Source organism: Hypanus sabinus, chromosome 2 (assembly GCF_030144855.1).
Source record: "Hypanus sabinus isolate sHypSab1 chromosome 2, sHypSab1.hap1, whole genome shotgun sequence".
Classification (NCBI taxonomy): Eukaryota; Metazoa; Chordata; class Chondrichthyes; order Myliobatiformes; family Dasyatidae; genus Hypanus; species Hypanus sabinus.
This window is the reverse complement of record NC_082707.1, coordinates 45,317,907-45,342,869: the sequence shown is the minus strand read 5'-3', so window position 1 is coordinate 45,342,869 and position 24,963 is coordinate 45,317,907. Positions and strand designations below refer to the sequence as shown.

The 24,963-nt window shown below is 40.3% G+C and overlaps 1 protein-coding gene across 1 annotated transcript in view; it reads right to left on the bottom strand.

Annotated features, from left to right (window-relative positions):
- zgc:153039 (uncharacterized protein LOC767698 homolog) overlaps positions 1–24,963 on the bottom strand; it is a 117,176-nt gene that overhangs the window by 52,152 nt on the left and 40,061 nt on the right. The window contains exon 9 of the mRNA XM_059945254.1: positions 5,096–5,220. Coding sequence (XP_059801237.1) covers positions 5,096–5,220 — 125 coding nt within the window. The remainder of the gene's footprint in view (positions 1–5,095; positions 5,221–24,963) is intronic.

Genomic DNA, 24,963 nt, shown 5'->3' with positions numbered 1-24,963 from the left:
AGGAATCCAAAACTGCTCACAATACTCTGTGACACCTCACCAGTGCTTTATAAAGCCTCAACATTTCATCCTTGCATTTATATTCTAGTCCTCTTGAAATGAATGCCAACATCGCATTTACTTTCCTCACCACAGACTCAACCTGAAAAAGAACGTTCAGGGAATCCTGCACGAAGACTCCCAAGCCCCTTTGTACATCAGATTTTTGAATTTTCTATCCATTTAGAAAATAGTCTACCCTTTTATTTCTTCTACCAAAGTGCATGACCATATATTTCCCAACACTGTCTTCCATCTGCCACTTCTTTGCCCATTCTCCTAATCCTTCTGTAGCCTCTGCCACTTCTTCAAAACTACCTTCTCTTCCACCTGTCTTCGTATCATCTGCAAACTTGGCCACAAAGCTAGCAATTCCATTATCCAAGTCATTGACATATAACATAAAAAGAAGCAGACCCAACAAAGGCCCCTGTGGAATGTCACTGGTCACCAGCAGCCAACCAGAAAAGGCTCCACTTATTCTCACTCTACTTCCTCCTGCCAATCAGCAATGCTGTATCCATGCCAGCATCTTTCATGTAATACCACAGACTCTTAACTTGTTAAGCAGCCTCATGCGTGGCACTTTGTCAAAAGCCTTCAGAAAATTCAAGCACATGACATCCACCAATTCGACTTTGTCCTTTGCTTATTTCTTTAAAGAATTTCAACAGATTTGTTAGGTAGGACTTTCCTTTAAGGAAACCATTCTGACTAAGGTCTATTTTATCTTGTGTCTCCAAATACCCCAAAACCATCTCCTTAACTATCAACTTCAACATATTCCCAACCACTAAGGTCAAACTGACTGGTCAATAGTCTTCTTTCTTCTGCTTCTTTCCCTTCTTGAAGAGTGGAGTGACATTGCGATTTTCCATTCCTCCAGAACCATGCCAGATTCAATTAATTCCTGAAAGATCATTACTAACACCTCCACAATCTCTTCAGCCACCTCTTTCAGAACCATGGGCTATGTTCCATCAGGTCTAGGTGACTTACCTAACTTCAGACCATTCAGTTTCTCAAGAACATTCTCCCTTGTAATGGTAACTTCGTACACTTCTGCACTGACACTCCCAAACTTCTGGCATACTGCTAGAATCTTCCACACTAAAGACTGATGCAAAATACTTAATTAGTTCATCCACCATTTCCTTGTTCTCCATTACTAAGTCTTCAGCATCGTTCTCTGTCGATCTGATATCTACTCTCACTTCTCTTTTACATTTTTATATATCTGAAGAAACTTTTGGTTTCCATTCTTCCTTATTAATTACTATGTTAGTTGTCTTCTATTGACTTTTGCAGGCTTCCCAATCCACTAACTTCCCATTAATTTTTGCTCTATTATATGCCCTCTCTTTGGCTTTTATACTCGCCTCAACTTCTCTCATTAGCCACGGCTGGGTCATCCTGCCTTGAGAATACTGCTTCCTTTTTGGGATGTATACATCCAGCACCTTCCGAATAGCTTGCAGAAATTCCAGCAATTCATTGCTGCTCTGCCATCATCAGTGTTCTTTTCCAATTGATTTTGACCATCTCCTCTCTCGTGCCTCTGTAATTCCCTTTACTCCACTGTAATACTGATACATATGACTTTAGCTTCTCCTCCTCAAATTTCAGGGTGAATTATATCATATTATGATCACTGGCCCCTAAGGTACCTTTATCCTACGGTCACTAATCAATTCTAGTTCATCGCACAAAACCCAATCCAGAATAGTTGACCACCTAGTCAACCATGAGGTGCTTTAAAAAGCCATCTCTTAGCATTCTAGAAAATCCCCCTCTTGGGATCCGGCACCAACCTGCATATTGAAATCCCCCATCTCTCATAATGTTGCCCTTTTGACATGCATTTTCCATTTCCTGTTGTAAAAGACTTTTTATCTTTACAGCTCCTCAGCCCTAACACTCCAGTTCCCATTACCCTACCAAATTAGTTTAAACTCTCCCCAACAGCTTTAACAAAGCTAGATTTTAGTCCCCATCAGGTTCAGGTGTAACTTGTCTCTTTCTTATAGGTCTTACCTTCCCCAGAAGAGATCCTGATGATCCAGAATCTGAACTCCTGCCACCTGTACCAGTATCTCAGTCACACATTTATCTGCCAAATCAACTTATTCTTAACCCTCACTGGTGCATGTCACAGGCAGCAATCCAGAGATTACTACTTTGGAGGTCCTACTTTTCAGCTTTCTACCTAGCTCCCAAAAATCTCTCTTAAGGACCTTCTCACTTTTCCAACACGTGCCACTGCCTGTCAATATGTACCAAGACTTCTGGCTGCTCACCGTCCCTCTTTCAAATTCCGTGGACCTGATCCAAGACATTCTTGACCCTGGCACCTGGGAGGCAACATACCATCCTGGGGTCTCAACTGTGCCCACAGAATCTTGTCTCTGTTCCTCTGACTATAGAATCTCCTATCACCACTGCAGTTCTCTTCACCTCCCTTCTCCTCTGAGAGTCACAGCACCAGACTCACTGCCAGAGACCCAGTCACTGTGGCTTCCCCCCGGTAGGCTGTTACCCCTCAACAGTATCTAAAGTGGTATATTTATAATTGAGGAGAATGGCCACAGGGGGACTCTGCACTGGCTGTGCTTTTCCCTTCCTATTCCTGACAGTCACCCAGTCACCTGCCTCCTGCAACCTAGGGGTGACTACGTCCCTGTAGCTCCGGTCTATCATACCCTCATTCTCCCGTATGAGCTGAAGGTCATCGAGCTGCAGTTCCAGTTCCTTAACTCGTTCTCCGAGAAGCTGAAGCAGATGTGTTTGTCCGTTAGACTGGAGGTCTCCCAGAATTCCCACGTCTCACACCCAGTACAAAACACTGCTAATGGAGCCATTCTCGCTTTACGACTATGCCCTATCGGCCGAGGAATGAAGAATTAATAAAAGAGAAGCTTACCAGATACTTACCTGGCCCAAAGCCATTCACAGCAATGGCCTCTCCACTTGCGCTTGAGTTATTTTTATTCACCTTTTCTGATGAATCCCGCTTAGAGATTGGTCACAGTCCAACTCTGAAAAGCTGCTGCGAAGTTCTACTTTTTTTAAATCTTAAGTGGGAACCTGATTGAAAAGCTAGCTCAGGTCAAACACTCCCGCTCAGTGATTGGTCGCAGTCCAACTCTGATTGTACAGCGAGTTAAGAGGTCAACACAACAAAGGTCTGTCCATTGTTGTTCTGTTCTGTGTTAAGACAAGGTAGCAGGGAGAGGACGATCACCAAATGCAGCTTGTTAGCACCATCAGCACTGGTCTGAACAAAACCCGGAGGACGGTGCTGCCAAATTGAAACTAGTGTGTGACTTGATACACAGATCGATCGAACCTCATCCACACCAATCTACCTGTGGCTGATGCGTCTGCCTTTAATTGTATTGTTAAAATAACAATCATGCTGCACCCCTTCTGGAGACCTGAAACCTGTGCACACACGGAAGAGATCCAGCTTCATTTGCTGAGGCAGTATCATCATGTAAATGAGTTAAATTTTAAACATATGCACCTGCTCAAAACTAATCACCTCCACATTGCAGCAGGAGCTACCAGCCAGACCATACATTACAATCCGTAACCTCATGCGTTTCACCAGTTCCTTTTTACTCATGTAAGAAAACAATCCTGGTTGAAGGAAGTGTGCAGAATGCAATACAACACTTCAGCATGCGCAATTTCATCACTGTGGCACCTCTTACTATATTCCATTATGAAAAATGGTAGTTAATTATACATCTGATTGAAAGCAGCAGCCTCCAGGATGCCATCCCCTATGGCTGAGTGGCAACTGCTGAAGCAATTATAGCCACATTCACTTAGCAGTGCTAAGGCAGATTTTCTATTTTGCTTTGATGCTCCCAACATCTCAGCAGTCAGTTTTAGTCAATTTGATTCATTCTACACAGTATCAAGCAATGGTTGATAGCCCTGAATACAGCAATAACCATGGGACCAATATACATCCTGGCTGCAGTGCTGAAAAGTTGCTCCTGAACTAGCAATGCCTCAAGGCTAACTGCTCTGATCGACTTGCAACACGAGCATCTACCCTGTGCTGTGGAAAAACAACCCAGTTATGTCAAGGGCACTAAACTGAAAAATCCAACTGTGCTATTTACTGCCCAGTCTGCTCTCATCTTGCTCTCCGAAAGCATCATTGACAGTTTTATAAAATTGCACTAAAACCTCCATGACACCATCATGGAGTCAACGAAAACCTTTGCTCAAGTTTAGATCTCACCTTCACCACTTGGTAGTAAACCTCACTGCAGGCTCTGTCCATAACCAACCAAATAACATGGATTCCAAAAACAAGTGGAGGTGAAGGTTCCTGGCTTTGACATCAAGGCAACTGTGGCAGCAAGACATCCTCGTAAAAATGAAGTCAATGCAACTGATGATGCTATAGCCTCTGCTCTCCACTCCGTCCTGTCCCAGCTGGAAAAAGGAGTCTCATATGCCAGGATGATGTTTATTGACCTTAGCTCAGTGTTCAATACAATCATTTCTCAGTTGCTGGAGGGTAGTGTCCTTGTTGGATCTCAGGCCTCCTCCCTGTAAATGCATCCCGGACCGCTTGACAGAAAGGCCAGAGTTAGTCCGTGTAGAAAGAAACATCTCCAGCTCCATCTCGCTGAGCACTGGCGCTCCCCGGGGCTGCACACTCTGCCCGCTGCTGTTTGCACTGCAGACAAATGGCTCTACTGTTAGATCCAGTGCAAACCGAATCATTGCAGATGACACAACAGTGGCTGGCCTCATCAACAATGATGAGGGGAGGTAGAGAGACTGGTAGAATGGTCCAAGAACAACGACTTGACAAGAGCAAAGAGGAAACTGTGGACTTCACGCTGACCACTCCTCACTGCATCTACATGGCTTCTCCATGGGCAGAATTAGGAGCACCATGTTTCTGGTAGTGCACATAATAGGCAATCTCACCTTGCAAAGTAATTTTAAGTTGAGAACATAGAAATCTCAATACATGCTGTAACAATGCTGCATATATTTATTTTTTAATGAACTAAAATCTCTTTCCTACCTGAAATTTGGTGCTGAGGCCCATTCCAGGGCCAGGCAGGCTAGATCCACAGCAGCATAGACCAACAGAAAAATGACGGTCACTATTCCAGCAATTGTATTCAGTTTGCCAGTAAACAAAACAAGCTGTCAAAACAAAATATGTAGTTTTAACACCGTGATGAGCATTCACTTATTCTGAAACCATGGACACACACAAAAAAAAATCAAATGACAATGCTTGCCAAAGCTTTCCCTTCTAAAATGGTAGAGACAATTTGCCTCTGGCAACATTCAAGAAGATATTTTAAAAAGGTCAAGAATTCTTCCCTCAGTTGCTGTAATCGTTATGACACACCAACTGCCAAAGGGCAGATATTAATGTGAGTAAATGAGTACTGCTGTAAGTTATTGCATATTATACAAATACATCATTTGTTACAAATGAGATGCTCTATGATGGTGATGTTTAAGTTATATTTATCAACAAGGAAGTGGCATTTTTAAAATACATATTAAAACCACTGACCATAGGCATAGACACACAAAGTAGTACCAAAATTCCTCACCAATTCACTCGTACTGCTTTATTATTGTCAAATATATCAAGATCCAGTGAAAAGCTTGACTTGCATACTTTTCAAAAGTGTCAAATCACGACATGATGCATTGTGGAAAAACAAGGTAAAACCTTAACATTGTAGAATACAGTGTAAAAGCTCCAAAGAATGCAGAGCAGATAATCATGAAGTGGTAGATCATAACGAAGCAGATTGTGAGGTCAAGAGTACATTTTCTCATATAAGAGGTCCATTCAAGACTCTGATAACAGCGGGACAGAAGCTACCCTGGAGCTTGATGGTATGTGATTTCAGGCTTCAGCTTGTATCTTTTGTATCACTGCCAATTTATTTTGCTACAAAATTCTGACTTGAAAAAACTTCACATTTCATTTTCCTGAGCAACCCTTTACCAGTAATAAATGCACTTGGCATCAGATAGTTCCAAATTCTTCCCACTTTTCTTTTTCCTAATTTTTTTAAAATTCCGTTTACGAACATCTGAAATGTATGCATTTCAGCTGATAAATACTCAATCGTTTGCAATAATTGGTGAGTTAACTTCAGGTCATCAGATGGCCTTTTCAGCTCTATTTAGAAAAATCATACAAAGTTATAGAGAGCCCATTTTTGATAATACCTTGTTGTATCGGCACTGCCCATTTTCGGTTTTACTATGGAGTGTATTGACATAGCACACAGTATTCCAACCGTTTCTAATTCAGGTACAGCTCCAATACTAATATTAACTTAACTTGAGAAAAGTCAAATTTTAATATCAGGAGTCAGTAAGAACAGGCTTGATTCAAACAAAAACTTTTTGTTCTCAATGGGTTACACAAACCAAAAAAAAATTGTTAATACTTTAACATCGAAGTAAACTTTTGAGCATTTATGGCTGCTCTAGTCATGCAGTGTATGAAGCCAATTTGCAACCCTGACAAGCGGTAGCGAATGATAAGCTGACTGGGAAGACATTACAAACACAATGGCCCCTAAACAAACCCTCAGCTCATTTAGGGAAAATAAAGTTGAGGAAGAGAGAGAAAAAAATCAGCGTCCTTCCTCAAACAGAATCACGAGAAAAGCTTCCACACTAGGAGTATTACGGGTGAGGAGGATGAACTTGGAACCTGGAACAATACATGCAACTACGGTGTTGCCATTACAGAGACCTGGTTGTGCAAGGGACAAGACTAGCAGCTCAGCTCAGCATTGCTGGGTTTTGTTGTTTTAGATTTGATGGGGATGGGGGGTGGGCAGTGTAAAAGAGGTGGAGGGGTTGCATTATTGCTAAGTGAGTATGTCACAGCAGTACTCAGAGAGCACACAGTGGAGGGACTTTGGGAGGTGCTCAAAGACAAGAAAGGTGAAATTATGCTGATGAATAGTCTAGCACCCCACTCCCCACCACCAACAGCCACTGAGATGTGATAGGCCAGGTACATAAACAGAGTATGGAAAGGTGCAGAACCAATAGGGTGTCATAGTGGGGACTTTAACTTCTCCAATATTAATTGGAACTTACTTAAAAGAGGCTTAGATGGGGTAGGCTTTCTCCAGTGCATCCAAGGAGGATTCTAGGAACAATATGTGGAGAGTCCAACTAGAAAGAAAACTTATTGAACCTGGCTTTGGGAAATGAGCCAGATCAGGTGACAGACCACAGTGGGTGAACATTTTGGGACAGTGACCACATCTTATTATGTTTTAAGATGAATACGAGTATGGATAAAATCAGATCTGGTGGGACGGTACTAAATTATGGAGGACAAATAATCTCAGAACAAATCTCAAGAGGAGGAGATACAGATAGCACCAGAAGGCAACTTCTTTGAGTTTATCTGCAAACCCATTTAGATTCTTCTCTTTACTGTCTCCTTCCTTTTCAAGGTGGCTAAGGTCCTGTCAGTCTGTAATCTAGAACTGCACTCAAACTGTGGTTCTTCACAGCAGCGGGTTCCCACTCTCGGAGTTTGCCAAGTGGCCCAGCTTTTTCAACATCTCCTGGAGTGGCTTGAAAGTCGTGCGCCTTTGGGATGCGGCTGTCAAGAGGCCCCTGCACTCGAGCAATCGCCCTTTCTCTCTCTCTCAGCGGTGAGAGAGAGAGTTTGTTGTCAATTCTTGAGTCAGGGGAACTCCAAAGCAACGTTGCAGACTGTAACACATACAGCGAGACACTGGCCTCCCCTCTCACTGTAGCAGGAGGGAGGGAGAGGGATGGATGTCAAACTGTTGGGATAAACAGTGATTCTTGATGCACTATAAATCATGGTCTCTTTGGGGGCTTTGCGATTGCTTGCTTGTGGTGGAGGAGGCTGATACTTCCTGCTGGAAGAAGTGAGGGGAGCGTTGACACTGCTGCTGTTTGTACACGGAACAGGGAGGGGGGCTTTGGGGTTCTACATTTCTCTATAATTCTTTGGGGGTTTTCTTCTGTTTCGTGGATGTATGTGAATAGTAAGAATTTCGGGTTGTATACTGTACACATTCCCTGATATTAAATTGAACCATTGAAACCAAACAGAAAGATATCCTTATTTATCACTAAAAGATGGTAATGAACAAAGATATTTGCCATCTCTGTCAACCTGAAGCTTTGAGACGGCAAAGTTCACAGTCAGTACTGCGGATTCCTGGGATTATTCCCACCCGACAATGAATTACTGAGCATCCAATTTTAGTCACTATCCTGGCATTGAGATAATCACATCTGGAGGTCTTGAGTAGTTTGGGACATAGATGAGTTGTGAGTCTGCGATTACAACTGGCAGATTGATGCATGGCTCAGCTGGGTGACAACATTATCTGCCTTAGCTCCAGCAAACAGATATGACTGAGGCATTTCTTGCAAGCTTTGCCTTTGCCCTCGTTTGAATAAACTGACCCGTTTTATTTTTCTTTGCAGCAGTTAGTGAACCAGGTGCCTTTGAAAAAAGGTGTGACAGCATCATCGATGCATTAATAATTTAATGCATTAACAAAACTCTAATTCTAAAGCTGCTTTAAATAGGATTTGAATTTGCAAGTCACCACTGAACTACTGAGGAAATAAACTGCCATCAATCAGCTTCACATCGTATATGCAGGAGTTGTTAAAGGCCTGCTGATCAGCGTTCAAGATCGACATATTCTACTAGGAACAAAGATGGTAATGTATCGAGTATAAGGGCAAGTAAGTCATGCTGCAGCTATGTGAAATCTTGTCAGACGACAATTTGAGTATTGTGTTCATTTCTAGTTGGCCTATTATAAAATGACTGTGGTAACTGTGGTGGAGGCGCAGAAGAGGTTTACTAGGACGCTTCCTGGATTAGAGGGTATCAGCTACAAGGTGGACAAACTTAGGTTGCTCTCCTCAGAGGGGAGACCCCATGGAGCCTTTTAAAATCATCAGGGGCATACATTTAGAAGAGTCAGAATCTTTTCTCCAGAGTAGAGATGTCAAGCATAGAGGCCGTGCTTTAGCACCGGGGGCAAGGAGAAGTTTAAAAGTAACATGAAGGGAAAATTTCCTTTTTCAGAAGTAGAGACAGAGAGTGATTGGTGCCTGGAATAGATTACCAGGGATAGTAGCAGAAGCAGGAGGTTTGGAGTTGAAGAGGCTTTTAGACAGTCACATAAAAATGAAGGGGATAGACAATACAGGTGAAGAACACTTTGTATATATCGGCAACTAGATTGGCAGAATACGAGTCAAATTGCTTGTAGAATACCATATTGTTCCATCCCTGGTCCAATTACTACCTTTCTCTAATCTTGGCCTCATTATTTAGAACACATCAGTTGCAAAAGCTGCTCTTTCTGACTTTCACTTTCAGTCCCAATGCAGCTTTGTATATAAATGAGATGCAAAGCTATGGATACAAGCATGCCCTTCATCCAATCTGCCACTCAAACTTACTGTTCTTCTCTTCTGAACCAGGTTGCTTATCTAATTGATTTGTGTCTGTTAAAAAAAATGAGTATTTTGTTTTAAAAATGCCCACTTATTGAAATCTGAGTGCTGAAGCAATTTGAAGAGGTAATTAATGGAGATTAAATCGTGTTGTGACGTGATGGATATTCACTTCTCAGGATATTCAATTCTATCCTCAGCTTTCCAGCACAGCAGCATGACCTTTCCAAAGGGTCACAGGTGCTCGTGACAAAGTTAATCTTCTAACAAATATACCTTGCCCAGTATCTTGTTGTAAACAAGAACCAGTATTCAGTTCTTTCTTTCTTTTTAAATCTTTTTATTAGTTTTAAACAAACATAAATGAAACATGAATACAAAATGTTTGAGAGTACATAATTAAGTTTAAATAGACATTCAGATGTATAATAATAAAAATATATAACCTCTCAAGCTCAGAACATTAATGAACAAAGAAATAAAAAGAGAAATAAAAAGAAAAACCCCAGAAAAAAAGAGAAAAAAAAACAAAAAAAAACACTAACCAACATGAGCCATTGAATAATGTTAAGTACATATACAGTTGTGCCAATAACTCCGAACCTCCATCCAAATAATTAAGGATAATATAAGTAAGGTTTAGGAAAAGACAATTCAACTCATGTGAAAATGTTGAATAAAAGGTCTCCAAGTTTCTTCAAATTTAACTGAAGGATCAAAAACCACACTTCTAATTTTTTCTAAACTCAAACAAGAAATAGTTTGAGAAAACCACTGAAATACAGTTGGAGGATTAATTTCTTTCCAATTCAATAAAATAGATCTTCTAGCCATTAACGTAACAAATGCAATCATTCGTTGAGATGAAGCGGATAAACAGCTATTATCCGTCATTGGTAAACCGAAAATTGCAGTAAGAGGATGCGGTTGGAAATTAATATTTAAAACTCTTGAAATAATACTAAAAATATCTTTCCAATAATTTTGTAAACAAGGACAAGACCAGAACATATGAGTCAATGAAGCAACATCAGAATGACATCTATTGCAGGTTGAAGTAAGAAGAGAATAAAATCGAGCCAGTTTATCCTTAGACATATGAGCTCTATGTACAACCTTAAATTGTATTAGGGCATGTTTAGCACAAATAGAGGACGAATTTACCAATAATAAAATTTTTTCCCATTGCTCAGTAGATATAGGACAATGCAACTCTTTTTGCCATTCCTTCTTAATTTTTTCTGATACATCTAACTGTAAATTCATGATCATCTTATTTCAGTTCTTAATATGGGTAAATTGCAAACAGCAATCAGTTTGGAGTTAAAAGCACAATTTAGCAACAGCACTGGTCACAGAGCACGGGATGCTCACTGACAGCAGGGGCTGGCTGCTCAAGATATATGGTTTGCATGAATTGTCCATATTTTAGCTCACAGTGAATTTGGACGTAATGTGGGCAGATCTGAAGATTTCATACCAAATAATTGGTTTAAAGTTAAAAGTTTATGGAGGAACAAGATATGGTTTGTAAAGTGATATTGGAAAGCATTGGCGATTGTTAGGTATGTACAGGAGAAAGATAGAATAACAGAAAATAGAGCTAGAATTTATTCCTCGACCTTCGGTTTCTGTGACAGATGATTCATTCGCCTGCAATTCATTGGTATGTTATTTTAGTTCTTAAGAATTGTACCTGTGTTTGGAAATCATTTGTAGTTTATAAATCTTTTGTAATGCAGAAACCAGAAATACTCTGTGTGTTAGATGTGTGTAAACAAATATAAGTCTAAATTTAAATATGTATTATTAACAATAAATGGTTTTTACTTCATTAGTGGAAATATCTCCTCCTTGTGGTGGTGGTGGGGGTGGGACCCACCATTCGAACAGAGGGTAGCAGCAGCTAGACCTCATCACAGAGACTTGACAGGGAAGCAGGTTTGTTTTTGAAGAGTAGCTGGATACAGTATAACCTCCCTATTGTGATTAACTATATGGGACTGGGCGTAAAATCTTTGGAGTTAGGACTTTGCAGGCAGAAAAACCCAACACCATCGCAATGAAACAATACTAGTTCAAATTTACACTAACTTGCATCAGACAGGAAAGGGTCAGCTATAGCTATGAGGTAGTGAATGAAAGTATCAGTGAACAAGTATCCTGTGTAAACAAATCAAATATGACACAAATCCTTCAAGTAAGAAAGTGCTTTTGCCGTTTGAGAAGGAACTGTACATGGCCCAACAGCGTAAAAATCTTATAAGGTCTATTAAGCACCTATAGTTATCAACAGTGTTAAAGGAACATTAATGCATTGTAATTTCATGTTCCAGTGAGAAATGTATACCCACACAAAATATTTGTTGGTTTTCAATTTGAGGGCATACTTATTCAAGAATATTCTATGCTTTGTGCCTCCATAAACTTTTAACTTTAAACCAATTATCTGGTATGAAATCTTCAAATCTGCCTACAAAATCTCCTGTGGGCAATAGTGCGGACAACTCATGCAAATACTTCTAGAGTTGACAATCTTTTAAATTAGCACTTCCAAAGTCTCTCCTTATCTGGATAAGAAATGGACCAAAGAATATGCATCCTCTAAATGTGAATTGGCATTTAGTTATCTTAACATAGACTTCAGATATCAAAAATAGACAACTCTTCTCCAGCAGTATCCTCACTGCTGTTGCTATTAAGAAATAAATCAAATTGGCAAATGTTCTACACAGAAACATTAGCCATGTTATATGCTAGGTGGAGTCGAATCAGTATATAGGAGATTGAAAATCTGACTGAATGATGGCACAACAACTTCTCAACACAATGCCAGAAAAACCAAAGAGCTGATTATTAACTACAGGTGGAGGATACCAGAGGTCCACGAGCCAGACCTCATCTGGGGATCAGAGGTCGAGAGGTCCAGCAACTTCAAATTCCTTGGCATTATCATTTCAGAGGATCTGTCCTGGGTGCAGCACGGCAGTACCTTTAAATTTTTTTTTTTAAAAGAAGGTTTGCAAAGATTCTGCACGTCATCTAAAACTTCCACAAACTTCCACAGATGCGTGGAGGAGTATACCGAGTGGCTGCATCATTGGCTGGTATGGAAACATCAGTGTCATTGAACAGAAAATCTAACAAAAAGTAGCAGAGAAAGCAGAGACCATCACCGGGACGGCACTCACCACTACCAACCACTTCCGCTAGGAGTACTGGCACAGAAAAGCAGCCGCAATCATCAGGGACCCCGACAACCTAGGCTCTGTACTCTTCTCATTGCTGCCACTAGGGAGGAGGTACAGGAGCCTGAAGTTCCACATCATCGAGTTCAGGAAATTATTTCCACTCAACCATCAGGCTCTTGAACAAGAGGGATAACTTCACTCACCCCAATACTGAACTATGGACTCACTTAATCATGTTCTCAATATCTGTTGCTTATTTATTTTGATTTTTTAAAAATCTCTTCATCTTTTGCACATTGGTTGTTTGTGCATCTTTGATGTGTGCAGTTTTTCAATGATTCCATTGTTTTTTTTATTATGAATGCTTGTAAGAAAATGAATCTCAAGGTAATACGTGATGACATTATATGGAATTTGATAACAAAATTAGTTTAAATTTGAAATATAAACAACAGGCAATTCCCCACATGGATTGTTGCATCCCTAGAAAAATAACCATTTCACTTTTTCTGTAAGGCAAAGCTATAACATCTATGCATGCATTAAGTAAAATAAACTAATTGATCTTTATTCCTCACACAAATTCATAGAGTCCATATTTTATTCCACAACTGCAAACTTTTTGGTAACGATTTATAAAATTTGTAAGTGGATTACTTTCATAACGCAAAAGGCTAGCAGTTTATTAAATGACTAGCACAGCGTCCATAATTACATCATCTCAAATTGAAAGATCTAGCGCAATGTATTTACTGAAGAGAAAGACAACATGGCGTTTACCAGAAAGGTAAATGAGAATACAGAAGAGAGGAACTGAAATATGGACAATCTTCAAATGCTGAGAACCAGACAAAAACAATTGTGGCAATGGAGCACTTCAAAAGTTTCAGGGGGAGAAAAGTTGCACCCATGGCCAGAATTAACTTGTGTATGCAGGGACCAGGATGTGCCGTAATTTGCCTACTGCCACAATAGGTCTAAAGCAGAAGCAAGCTCACTGGCTCTCTACTTGGCCTTGGAGCACCCGAACAATAGCAATACCGACATCAGGCTGCTGTTTATTGATTACAGTTCAGTGATCAATGCTAACATACTCTCAGTACCAATTAAAAAGCTTCAAAACTTTGCCCTCTGTCTGCCGCTGACGAAGTCGAGAATCTATTTGCAAAGTGAAGTACACAGTCTGTGTAGATAAGAACTAACATCTGCTCTCCATTGACGATCAGGATGTATGCTTAGCCCACTGCTCTATTCTCTCCACACCCATGATTGCGTAGCTAGGCACAACTCAAATCCGGTCTATGAACTTGCCGATGACACAACTTTTGTTGCAATAATGGCATATGATAATGAGGAAGCATACAGAAGTGAGACAGATCAGCTGGTTGAATGGTGTCATAACAACAACCTTGTACTCAATGACAATAAGACTGATTGTGGATTTCAGGAAGGGGAAGTCAAGGGAACACACACACCAGTGCTCAATCAAGGGGTCAACAGTGGAAATACTGAGCAGATTCAAGTTCCTGGGTGTCAACATCTCTGAAGATCTATCCTGGGCCCAATATATTGACGCAATTACAAAGGTACACCAATGATTATATTTCATTAGGAGTTTGAGGGGATTTGGGTCATCACCAATGCCTCTCGCAAATTCCTTCAGATGTACTGTGGAGAACATTCTAATTGGTTGCATCACTGTCTGGTATGGAGGGGTCACTGCAAAGCTGCATAGGGTTGCAAATGCAGCCAGCTGCATCACGGGCACTTTCTCACCAGTATCGACAATATCTTCAGAAGGTATTGTCTCAAACAGGCAGCATCCACCACTTAGGCCATTGCTACCATCAAGGTGGTGGTCCAGGAGTCTGAAGACACTCAACATTTTAGGAACAAGTTTTACCCCCCCCCCCCCCCCCGTCCTCAGATTTCTGAACGAGTAACCCACTATTTTTTGGATTTATTTAATTTACAGCATTTTTATTTTTGCACTGTAATGCAGCCACAAAACAACAAATTTCACCTTGTTTGTCCATGATATTAAACCCAACTATAATTGAGAAAAGACTGCCTTCCAAATCAATGCTTGCTTCAATAGAATTTAAATTAAGTTTAGGACAGTAGCTTGCAAATTCAGAGGGGCTGGGTGTGAGAACTGTGTAAAGTCATTCAGAATGGCCACCAGGCAAAGACTGTGACCACCAGCAACTTAAGGAAAATGGAATGCTGAATTACAACCAGACATCACAAAATAGTTCTGTGGAGGCACGAGTTAGATAAAAATCTTATTAAATAGATGGCAGTTTCTTTCAACTTGTACACTTATTTTTTTTTTAAAAAAAGACAGGAGGTGGTGATTTGAAAAGCCCTACTTCTAATTGCTTGTAATGAAACTTCTGAAATCCACTTCACAAACTGCACTGAACTTAACGCGAGCAGGAATGTTTTCAGCCATCTGTGCCAGAAAGCCTTCCATCTTAAAAACCCATTACCTCGCCTTCCTTACAACTCCTCTTAAAATTCATCTTTCAGAAGTGCTTGAGTCACTGTTCGACATCTTCAATGGCCAGGAATCTATTTAGATCCACTTGCTACAACAACCATATCCACAAGAATATGTACATTAACCATACCCCCAAAACAAAGCAAAACATCCTAAACACTCCTTACCCCTCATCTTTATACTGGTTATTTCCCACTAGACGTTGCCCTGATGCAGAATTTCAACCAAAATCATCAAATGGCCCCTTGCTTCCAACGATGCTGTTGAGCTGCTGAGGTCCAGAATTTGGCATCTGCAGGCAGTTACATATCCTCTCACCAGGAGTGAGATTAAATAGTTTGCATATTATATATCAAAAGCCATAAACGCAAGATAGCTTTCCCCCTCCTCGGGGTTTTAGATTTCCTTTAACACAGCTGTATTATAATACATGCTCTCATAGAGACCCAAGACTGATTTAAGATGTTACAAAATGATTTTATTTTTTAAAAAATCCAAGAATCAGAGCACACAATTTATTCCCAACACAGAACTGAATGTTCCACATTCCCCACCTAACTGGCAGTTTTAAAGAAAGACACTGTATTCTCACATTATATGGCTGGTGGCAATTCATGTCACTGAACAGAGTACTATTAGAATTCATGGCAGAAGTAACTTGGTTACGAACAGCCCTGCTACCACCTTGTGATCAATTCTGGGGACTCCAATTAATCAACGACCATTATTATTAATATTTATAGCATTTTGCATCAGCATTTCAATGAAATTATGCCATCTACTAGATGACAGCTTTCAGCGAGCATTAGTGCCACTTCCGAGAATACAATTAGCAACATAATCATCCAAAAAATTGAATCATGAGAAATGGTTATATCTTGAACTATTCCAACTCTTCAGCTGCCATTACTAGAAGTGTAACGTGTCATGTTAAGTTTACTAATTTAAAAACTGCTTTTGCAAGCTGTTTTTTTAAAAAGTGTAGCTCCCATTTTGCACAATAATTCAGGAGTGTTTATTTTCAGTGAAGAGTAAGTTGGAATTTCTTCCAGTTTTACAGAAGGATTTTCAAATAACTGTTTAAAATTGCACTTCTATCCATGAGTCCACAGTTGGTAATTATATTTGCAACCCAAGATTGAGCCATTTCTAGATTGACTCATTCAGTGAAGGTGTGCCCAACTTTCAGAAAAAAACAGCAACAGCATGGGTTTGAAAAGAGAATTGAGGAAGATTTCTTATAAAGCAAATTACATTTCAGGTATCAAGTGAACTGATTTTGAAGCAATGACAACATCTCAACAAGTTGGATCGTGGTCTCTAGTCTCTCCTTTTCAATGATCCAATAAACTTGGATGGTACTATTTCCAAGTCATTTCTGTTTTCTGTCTCCTCCAGCTTTGCTGCAAAGGTTTCCAACTCTCAGGTGAAATTATCTGTCTGATCCTCTCCTCCACAAATTAGCAGTATAAATCGACACTTAAAATGTAGATATTTTACCCTTTTTTTTTTGAAAGTGTGACAACACAGTAAGCTTTTATAACCAATATTTCTATTCCTTGCTAATTTATGAAGACAAGTGGAGAAATTAGGATTCCAAGTTGACAATGCACATCCTCAAGTGCAATGGTACAAAAAGAGGAACCCCCAAAAATCTGGACAGATGTAGGATGAGGTAAAGGCAATAAGTATAGTTTTGCCAACAACCAATTCCACAACTCAACTGCTCCACCACACACAAAAATGGATTGGCAAACTAGAGTGGGGTGTGCTCTATCTTAATGAATGCAGCAATCCCCACAATGAGAGAAAATTATAACAATCCACACCCTGAAAAATTGCAAATGTTGAGAAAAATAAAACAATTTGAACAAAGATTATCATGAATGTGGAGCATTGATAATCTTTTGAAGCTTTCAAATAAAACTTAATTCTGATTCTAAAATTACAAATCCAGAGGGCTTCAGTCTGCAGGATATTCAAAGAAAAATAATTATATACTGAGCTTCAATACTGGCCAATGGATCAGACCATATTTATTCAGTTGCTAAAGAATTTCTACAGTAAATGCCGTGACTGAACCAATGGAGTTAAGTGTTGGATATATAAATGCAAATAATAGAGCATCTTGGTTAAGCAGCAGTTAAATCAGGAGGACTGCATGTAGATGTCAAAATAGGGATAAATTAATAATACTAGGCACATTAATCATTAGTCCAACATAATGAAATTACACAAGACCCTACGGTAACATTTGGAACAGTTATCTTTACTTGACTGGACCATATAATTTTTTTCTGCATGTCAGCTTCCAGATTTATCATTCAAAGCATTTCCGAGCAGACAAAGGGGCAAATGAGTGACATGAGGCTTTCAAATCTCTGGTGGCTTAGAGCAACTTATTAGGTTCTGAAAATGATTGTCAATTCACTGCCGCAAAGAGCAATTTCTTATAGTGCTTTTTGTTCCATCATTTAAGCAGGAGGAAATTTCAGTTCATTTTAATCTTCAAAGTGCACAATATACGCCAAAATGCTAAGCAAAATCATGTCTTCTGATTTTAAAACCTTTGACACATTTATATGGTACTTTTATATATCCAGACTTTGAAAAATTACAAATAACATGTTCCATAACAATAACATCCAACTCAAGAAACTGTGCTTTTGTTAACCCAGATGCTTAGACATGAATAATTAAATGTTGACGTAATATTCTTTGGATTGTATAACAAAAGACCAATATTTTGAAAACGAGATCAATAGAGGCGCCCTGTTTTCAAAGTATAATTTTAAAGGCACGAGATAAGCTACAAGTGGAAACCATATAGTTTGTAAATAAAAGCCCTGAACATGTAAATTGGTTCAAATGAAGGGTATGATTGTCAAATGTAGCTGATCGCTCATCTTAAGAAAACTATAATTATTGTGATTCCCACCAAAGTAGAACTGAGCAAGATATTTGTCACAGATCATCCAAAAACCTTTAATTCAACTTGATGTCACGAAATTATAAACAGAAACGCAAGAGTGTGCACCGTTCTTTTTGTGATTTGGCTACACTGAATTACAAGGAAACAGTGGTTCTCTTAGATATGTTAAACATGGGGCCAACTGATCAATTTTATGACCTCCACATTACGGAAAAATACTCCTGCATCACATTTCTGTCTTTTAATACTTACTTTATAGGGAGTTGGGTAATGTCCTCTGGCATACTGTGATTTTCATGGACTCAGAAGCAACCTCTGAAGAATTCCATTTCAAACACAGTTTTACATGAAGCTTCTTTTCACCCTTTTCAAAAACGGAACTAAATAATTTTGAAATAAATGTCTATTTTTATGCTGCATAAAACAGCACCTCATCATCACAATAAATATAGAGATAATAAGTACTGATGATACAACCATCAGTACATGAGCAGAACAGCCCTGAGAATGAGAAATTAGACCAGTTATGGTTAAATTACAAGAAAGGTTCAATGGATGGCAAAATAATCATATTTCAAACAAAATTAAAATCATGTCAACTTCTAACCATGTCAACTGAAAATGGTTTGAACACCTGCCTTTCAAAGTAAGTTAGCCAACAATATAAAAGATGATAACACAAGATTTTTCAGATATATAAAAAGTGAACTAGAGGCAAGAGCGGATAACAGGCCGCTGGAGAGCAGGGAACGGCAGACAAAGAAATGGTAAACGGGGCAGAGGTGAATGTAATTGCTGTTACTAAAGAGAAGGTGCTTGGGAAGTTGGCAGGTCTGAAGGTAGATAAGTCACATGGACCAGGGTTCTGAAAGAGGTAGCTGAAGAGGTTGTGCAGGCATTAATAACGCCCTTTCAAGAGTCACTAGAATCTGGAATGGTTCCGAAGGACTGGAAAATCGCAAATGTCATTTCACTCTTCAAGAAGGGATGGAAGAAGGGAAATTACAGGCCAGCTGGTCCAACTTCAGTGGTTAGAAAAATGCTGGGAGTGCAACATTAAAGTTGAGGCTTTGAGCTTCTTGGAGGCACATGACAAAATAGGCCAGAGTCAGCATTGTTTCTTCAAGGAGAAATCTTGCCTGACAAATATGCTGGAATTCCTTGAGGAAATAACCGGTAGCATAGAGAAAGGAAAGTTGGTGGATGTTGTTTATTTGGATTTTCAGAAGGCCTTTGACCAAGTGCAGCAAATGAGGCTTCAAAACAAGAGCCCATAGCATTACAGGAAAGATAATAGCATGGATAGATTGCCTTACTGGCAGGAGAGAAAAAGAGTGGGTATAAAGGGGACCTTTTCTGGTTAGCTGCCTATGACTAGTGGTGTTCCACAGAGGTCAGTGTTGGGACTGCTTCTTTTCATGCTATATGTCAATGATTTGGATGAGGGAATTGAGGGCTTTGTGTCCAAGTCTGCAGACGATACGAAGATGGGTAGAGGGACAAGTAGTATTGAGTAAGCAGGGAGTCTGCAGAGGGACAGACAGATTGGGAGAATAGGCAAAGAAATGGCAGATAGAATATAGTGTAGGGAAGTCATGCACTTTGGTAGAAGGAATAAAGGTGTAGACTATTTTCAAAATGGGGAGAAAATTTAAAATAAGAAGTGCAAAGAGACTTGGGAATCCTTGTACAGGGTTCCCTCATGGTTAACTTGCAGGTTGGGTTTCGGTAAGGAAGGCAAATGCAATGTTAGCATTCATTTTGAGAGGACTAATATACAAGAACAAGGATGGAAAACTGTGGCTTTATAAAGGCACATGTCAGACCACACTTGGGAGTGCATTATTGGGCCCCTTATCTAAGAAAAGATGTGCTGGCATTGGAGAGGGTCGAGAGGAGTAAACAAGACTGATATGTGGCATTAAAGGGTAACATGAGGAGTGTTTAATGACTCTAGGCCTGTACTTGCTGGAGTTTAGAAGAATGGGGGTGATGGACAGACGATCTCATTGGAACCTATCAAATGTTGAAAGGTGTAGACAGAGTGGATGTGGGGAAGAATTTATCTTTTTTTTTACAGTAGGTGTGTCTAAGACCAGAGGGCACAGCCTCAGAACAGAGGGATATCCATTTAGAACAAATGAGGAGGAAATTCTTCAGCCAGAGATTAATGAATCTGTGGAAATCATTACCACAGGCATCTGTGGAGGCCAAGTCACTAAGTACATTTAAAGCAGGAGTTGATAGGTTCTTGATTCGTCAAGGCATCAAAATTTATGAGAAGAAGGCAGGAAAACGGGACTGAAAAGGAAAAATCAGCATTGATGGTATGGCAACACAGATTCAATGGGCTGAATGACCCAATGCTGCTCCCATGTTTTATGGTCTTCAAAGCACAAAATTCTTTCATATGTGAAAAAACTTCCAAGTTTTGGTTTATTTAACAAGATGAACATTCCTAGGAAAGTTGCATTCCAAAAATTGTAGAGCAGAGGAACTTATCCAGCTGCTATTTGTATGTTTACACCCTGACTGAAGCTGAGGATGTGAAGACAGAGCTCAGTAGTGCAGGGAGTGGTTGTGAAGACAGAATAAGCAACTCCTTTTCTCCAAGAGATGCTGCAACTCATAAATGTCACAATTATGTCAAATTCAAAAGGGACAAAATTACCATCACCAACAAACAATAAGCCTCACTTTAAAACTGACCATCTGTCCTGAATTAAACTGGAAATGAATAATAGAAAACCTTGTTTAATTCCATCCAGTTTTACCATCATCCCAATGTGGGAAATTGGTATAAAATGTTTCCATCTTTGAATAAATTCTCTATTACTTTTTCCTGGAGAAAGCAGTGCAAAATATGTTTCCTCTCCAAATTGCCTTGTCCTCACCTACCACTCCACCAGCCTCCGAGTCAAACGTATAATTCTGCGTAACTTCCGCCACCCCCAACTGGATCCCACTACCAAGGACACTTTCCCTCCCCCCCCCCCCCCCCGCTTTCCACAGGGATTGCTCCCTACGCGACTCCCTTGTCCATTCACCCCCTCATCCCTTCCCACTGAATTTCCTCCTAGCACTTACCCTTGCAAGCAGAACAAGTGCTACACCTGCCCTTAAACTTCCCCCCTCACCACCATTCAGGGCCCCAGACTGTCCTTCCAGGTGAGGCGACACTTCACCTGTGAGTCGGCTGATGTGGTATACTGCGGCCGGTGCTCCCGGTGTGGCCTTTTATATATTGGTGAGACCCGACATAGACTGGGAGACCATTTCGCTGAACACCTATACTCGGTCTGCCAGAGAAAGCAGGATCTCCCAGTAACCACACATCTTAATTCCACATCCCATTCCCATTCTGATAGGTCTATCCATGGCCTCCTCTACTGTCAAGATGAAGCCACACTCAGGTTGGAGGAACAACACCTTATATACCGGCTGGGTAGCCTCCAACCTGATGGCATGAACAATGACTTCTCTAACTTCTGTTAATACCCCTCCTCCCCTTCTTACCCCATTCCTGATAATATTTAGTTTTTCCTTTCCTTTTTTTTCCTCTCTCTTTTTGCCCATCACTCTGCCTGTTCTCCATCTCCCTCTGGTGCTCCCCTCCCCCTTTCTTTCTCCCTAGGCCTCTCTTCCCATGATCCTTTGCGTTCTCCAGCTCTGTATCCCTTTTGCCAATCACCTTTCCGGTTCTCAGCTTCACCCCACTCCCTCCGGTCTGCTCCTATCATTTCACATTTCCCCCCTCCTCCTTCTGCTTTCAAATCTCTTGCTATCTTTCCTTTCAGTTAGTCGTGACGAAGGGTCTCGGCCCGAAACTTCAACAATGCTTCTCCCTATAGGTGCTGCATGGCCTGCTGTGTTCCACCAGCATTTTGTGTGTGTTGCTTATTTACTATTCCTGTTTAAAAACTCAAGAATTCTTTCCCTGCAGGTAGCTGCAAAGCAAAAGAGATTAATATACAATTATCTTTGCTGTGGCTTTCTGACTAATGTCGAGTGGTTCAATGGTTACTTGTAGGATAAATATCTCTTCATATCCAGAATATGGGAAAGAGAAGTACCTCCATTCTTCACTTTTAATGCATTGATAAATTAGTGTTAAGAAATTTGAGGTCTAACTTCATAGATAAGACCGTAAGACATAAAAGCAGAATTAGGCTAATTTGCCCATCAGGTCTGTTCTGCCATTTCATCATGACTGACCCATTTCCCTCTCAACCTGTTTTACTGCCTTCTCCCCAGAATGTTTCACACCCTGACGAATCAATAACCAATCATCTTCTGCTTTAAATTCACCTAATAAACGGGCTTCCACAGCTGTCTGTGGCAAGATTCACTACCCTCTGGTGAAAGAACTTCCTCATATTGATGCCAATATGTACCACGACTTCTGTCTGCTCACTCTCACATGTTGGAGAGGGATCTGGAAGGTGCAGATTTGTTGATTAAAGTGTTTTTTTTGGATAAGCTAAAACCTATTCAGAGAAACGCAGCACTAGCCAAGATAGCTTTGGGGTGACAAAACCATCATCATAGAGTACTGAATATTAAAAGAAGTGAAGAGTTTGCTGGGGCTTTGAAAAAGATCTGAGTCCTTACTAGCAACAGGAGAGGACTGGAGAGCAGCAAATGTTGTGCCTTTGTTCAAGAAAGGAAATACGAATAATCTAGGTAACTGTAGGCTTGTGAGCCTCACATCAGTAGTAGGGAAGCTACTGCAGAAGATGCAGATTTATGTTCATTTGGAAAAGCAAGGCCATCTTAGGGACAGTCAACATAGCATTGTGCAGGCCAGGTCATGCTTTAGGAACTTGATTTGATTGAGTTTTTATAAGGATGTGACAAAAGAGCTTGATGAGGCCAGGCTATAGCTGCTGATATTATCTACATGGACTTAATTAAGGCATTTGACAAGTGTTACATACCCCATGGGTATCTTGCGACTGTCTTATGACCATGATGTAATTGAGTGACTTGTGATGGTGGGGTGATGTAATTTTCCCACCAGTGTGAGGCCACATGATGTAATTTTCCCGCCAGTGTGTGGTCACATGATGTTATGTTCCAAGAGGTATATAAGGGGAAACCCCTGCTGTGATGCAGTTAATTCTGGGTAGTTCGTTAGTTAGTTTTGCTGCGTGTTCATCTCATGACGCAGTTTCATTTTTAAAGTGGAGTTTATATTTTCTATTGTTAGGAGTAAAAACCGTTGTGCCGGCAGTTTCGCCATTCCCTGCCGGTTCTGGTTTGTTGCATCTTTATTTACCTTTACAGTCGAGTTGGAGAGTGAAGACTTTACCGAAGTACGGAATCTGAAGGATTGAGTAAAGTTGGCGTCGTTCGGCGGTTTAATACAGGATCAGCCTTATTGAATCTTCGTTCAGAAATAGTGACCGGCATCTGAGATAACCCCTGTAAGATCAGGAAGGTTTGTGCAGTGTTCATTCGCCAAGCAGAATGTCAGTTCCTTTAAACTGTCGTGAATCCTTTGGACAAGGCATCTCTCGACTGTGATCAGCAGATTCGTCATTTTCTTCGGAGAAATTGTTGTTGCAGTAAAGTCTCTCCTTACTGACTGTATAAATCACTTGGACTTTCAAATTTACCACTTTAAGAACTACTCCAGAGTTTGGCTGTTTGCCGTGTAGCAGTTAACTCCCGGTTAAGTTAGTTGTTTGTTTATTTTTCACTTTTGTTGAGCAGAGTTTAATAAATGTTTATGTTTGTTTATAAAACCTGACTCAATTCTATATTTATTGTTGCCGGCCATATAACAACAAGGTTCCTCATGGTGGGTTGATTCAGAAGACAAGAGGCATGGGATATGCACTGAAAGTTTGCATTCAGAACTGGCTTGCCGATAAAAGGCAGAAAGTAGAGCTGGAAGAATGTTCTAAAGCAGAAGGTCCGCGACCAGTGCTGTTCCACAAGGGAGGGTGCTGGGATACGTGTTGTTTGTGATATACACCAACAACTTGGATGAAAATTTAAATGGGTGGATTAGCAAGTTTGTGGATGACTCCAAGAATGATGGGGTTGTAGGCAGTGTAAATAACTATCAAAAAATAGAGTGGAATACAATTATAGATATCAGCAGAGAAGTTTAAACTGGGCAAGGGTGCGGTTTTGCACACAAGGTCAAATGAAAGGAAAACGTATATAGTTAATGGTAAACCCTTTAATAGTATCCAGGTAAAGTAGAATCTGGGGGCCCCAAGTGCATAGATCACTGGAAGTAACCACACAAGTGGATAAAGTGGTAAAAGAAGCATATAGCATGCTTGCCTTCGTTGGCAAGGGAGTAGAGTACAAGAGTAAAAAACATGCATGCTGCAGCGGTATCAGTGAGACCACACGTGGGAGTATTGCATGCAGTTCTGGTTACCCTGTTATTAGACTGTGGAGAGCAGCCAGAAGATATTTATAAGGAAACTGCCTGGACTTGAGGGTATGAGCTACATGGACAAACTTGGGATGTTCACCCTAGTTTTGGAAGTTGAAGAGATACCGAAGATGTTTTTATAATTGAGAGGCATAGGTAGGATGGAAATGTCAAAAACCAGAGGACACGCTTTTCAGATCTGAGGGGGTAGTTGAGAATAGCTGTGATAGTTTGTTCCTTAAAGTTGTTATAGGCAGGGGTGGTAGTGGGGATAAAGCTTCCACTACTTATCAACTTCGTCCAGCCCCTGGCCTTCTCATTTGACTTAGCTACTAACTCCGGCAGAACTGACAGGAGAAGGGACAAAGATGGGTTACTTAAAACCAGTCACTTCAGGCAGATGGAATTGGTC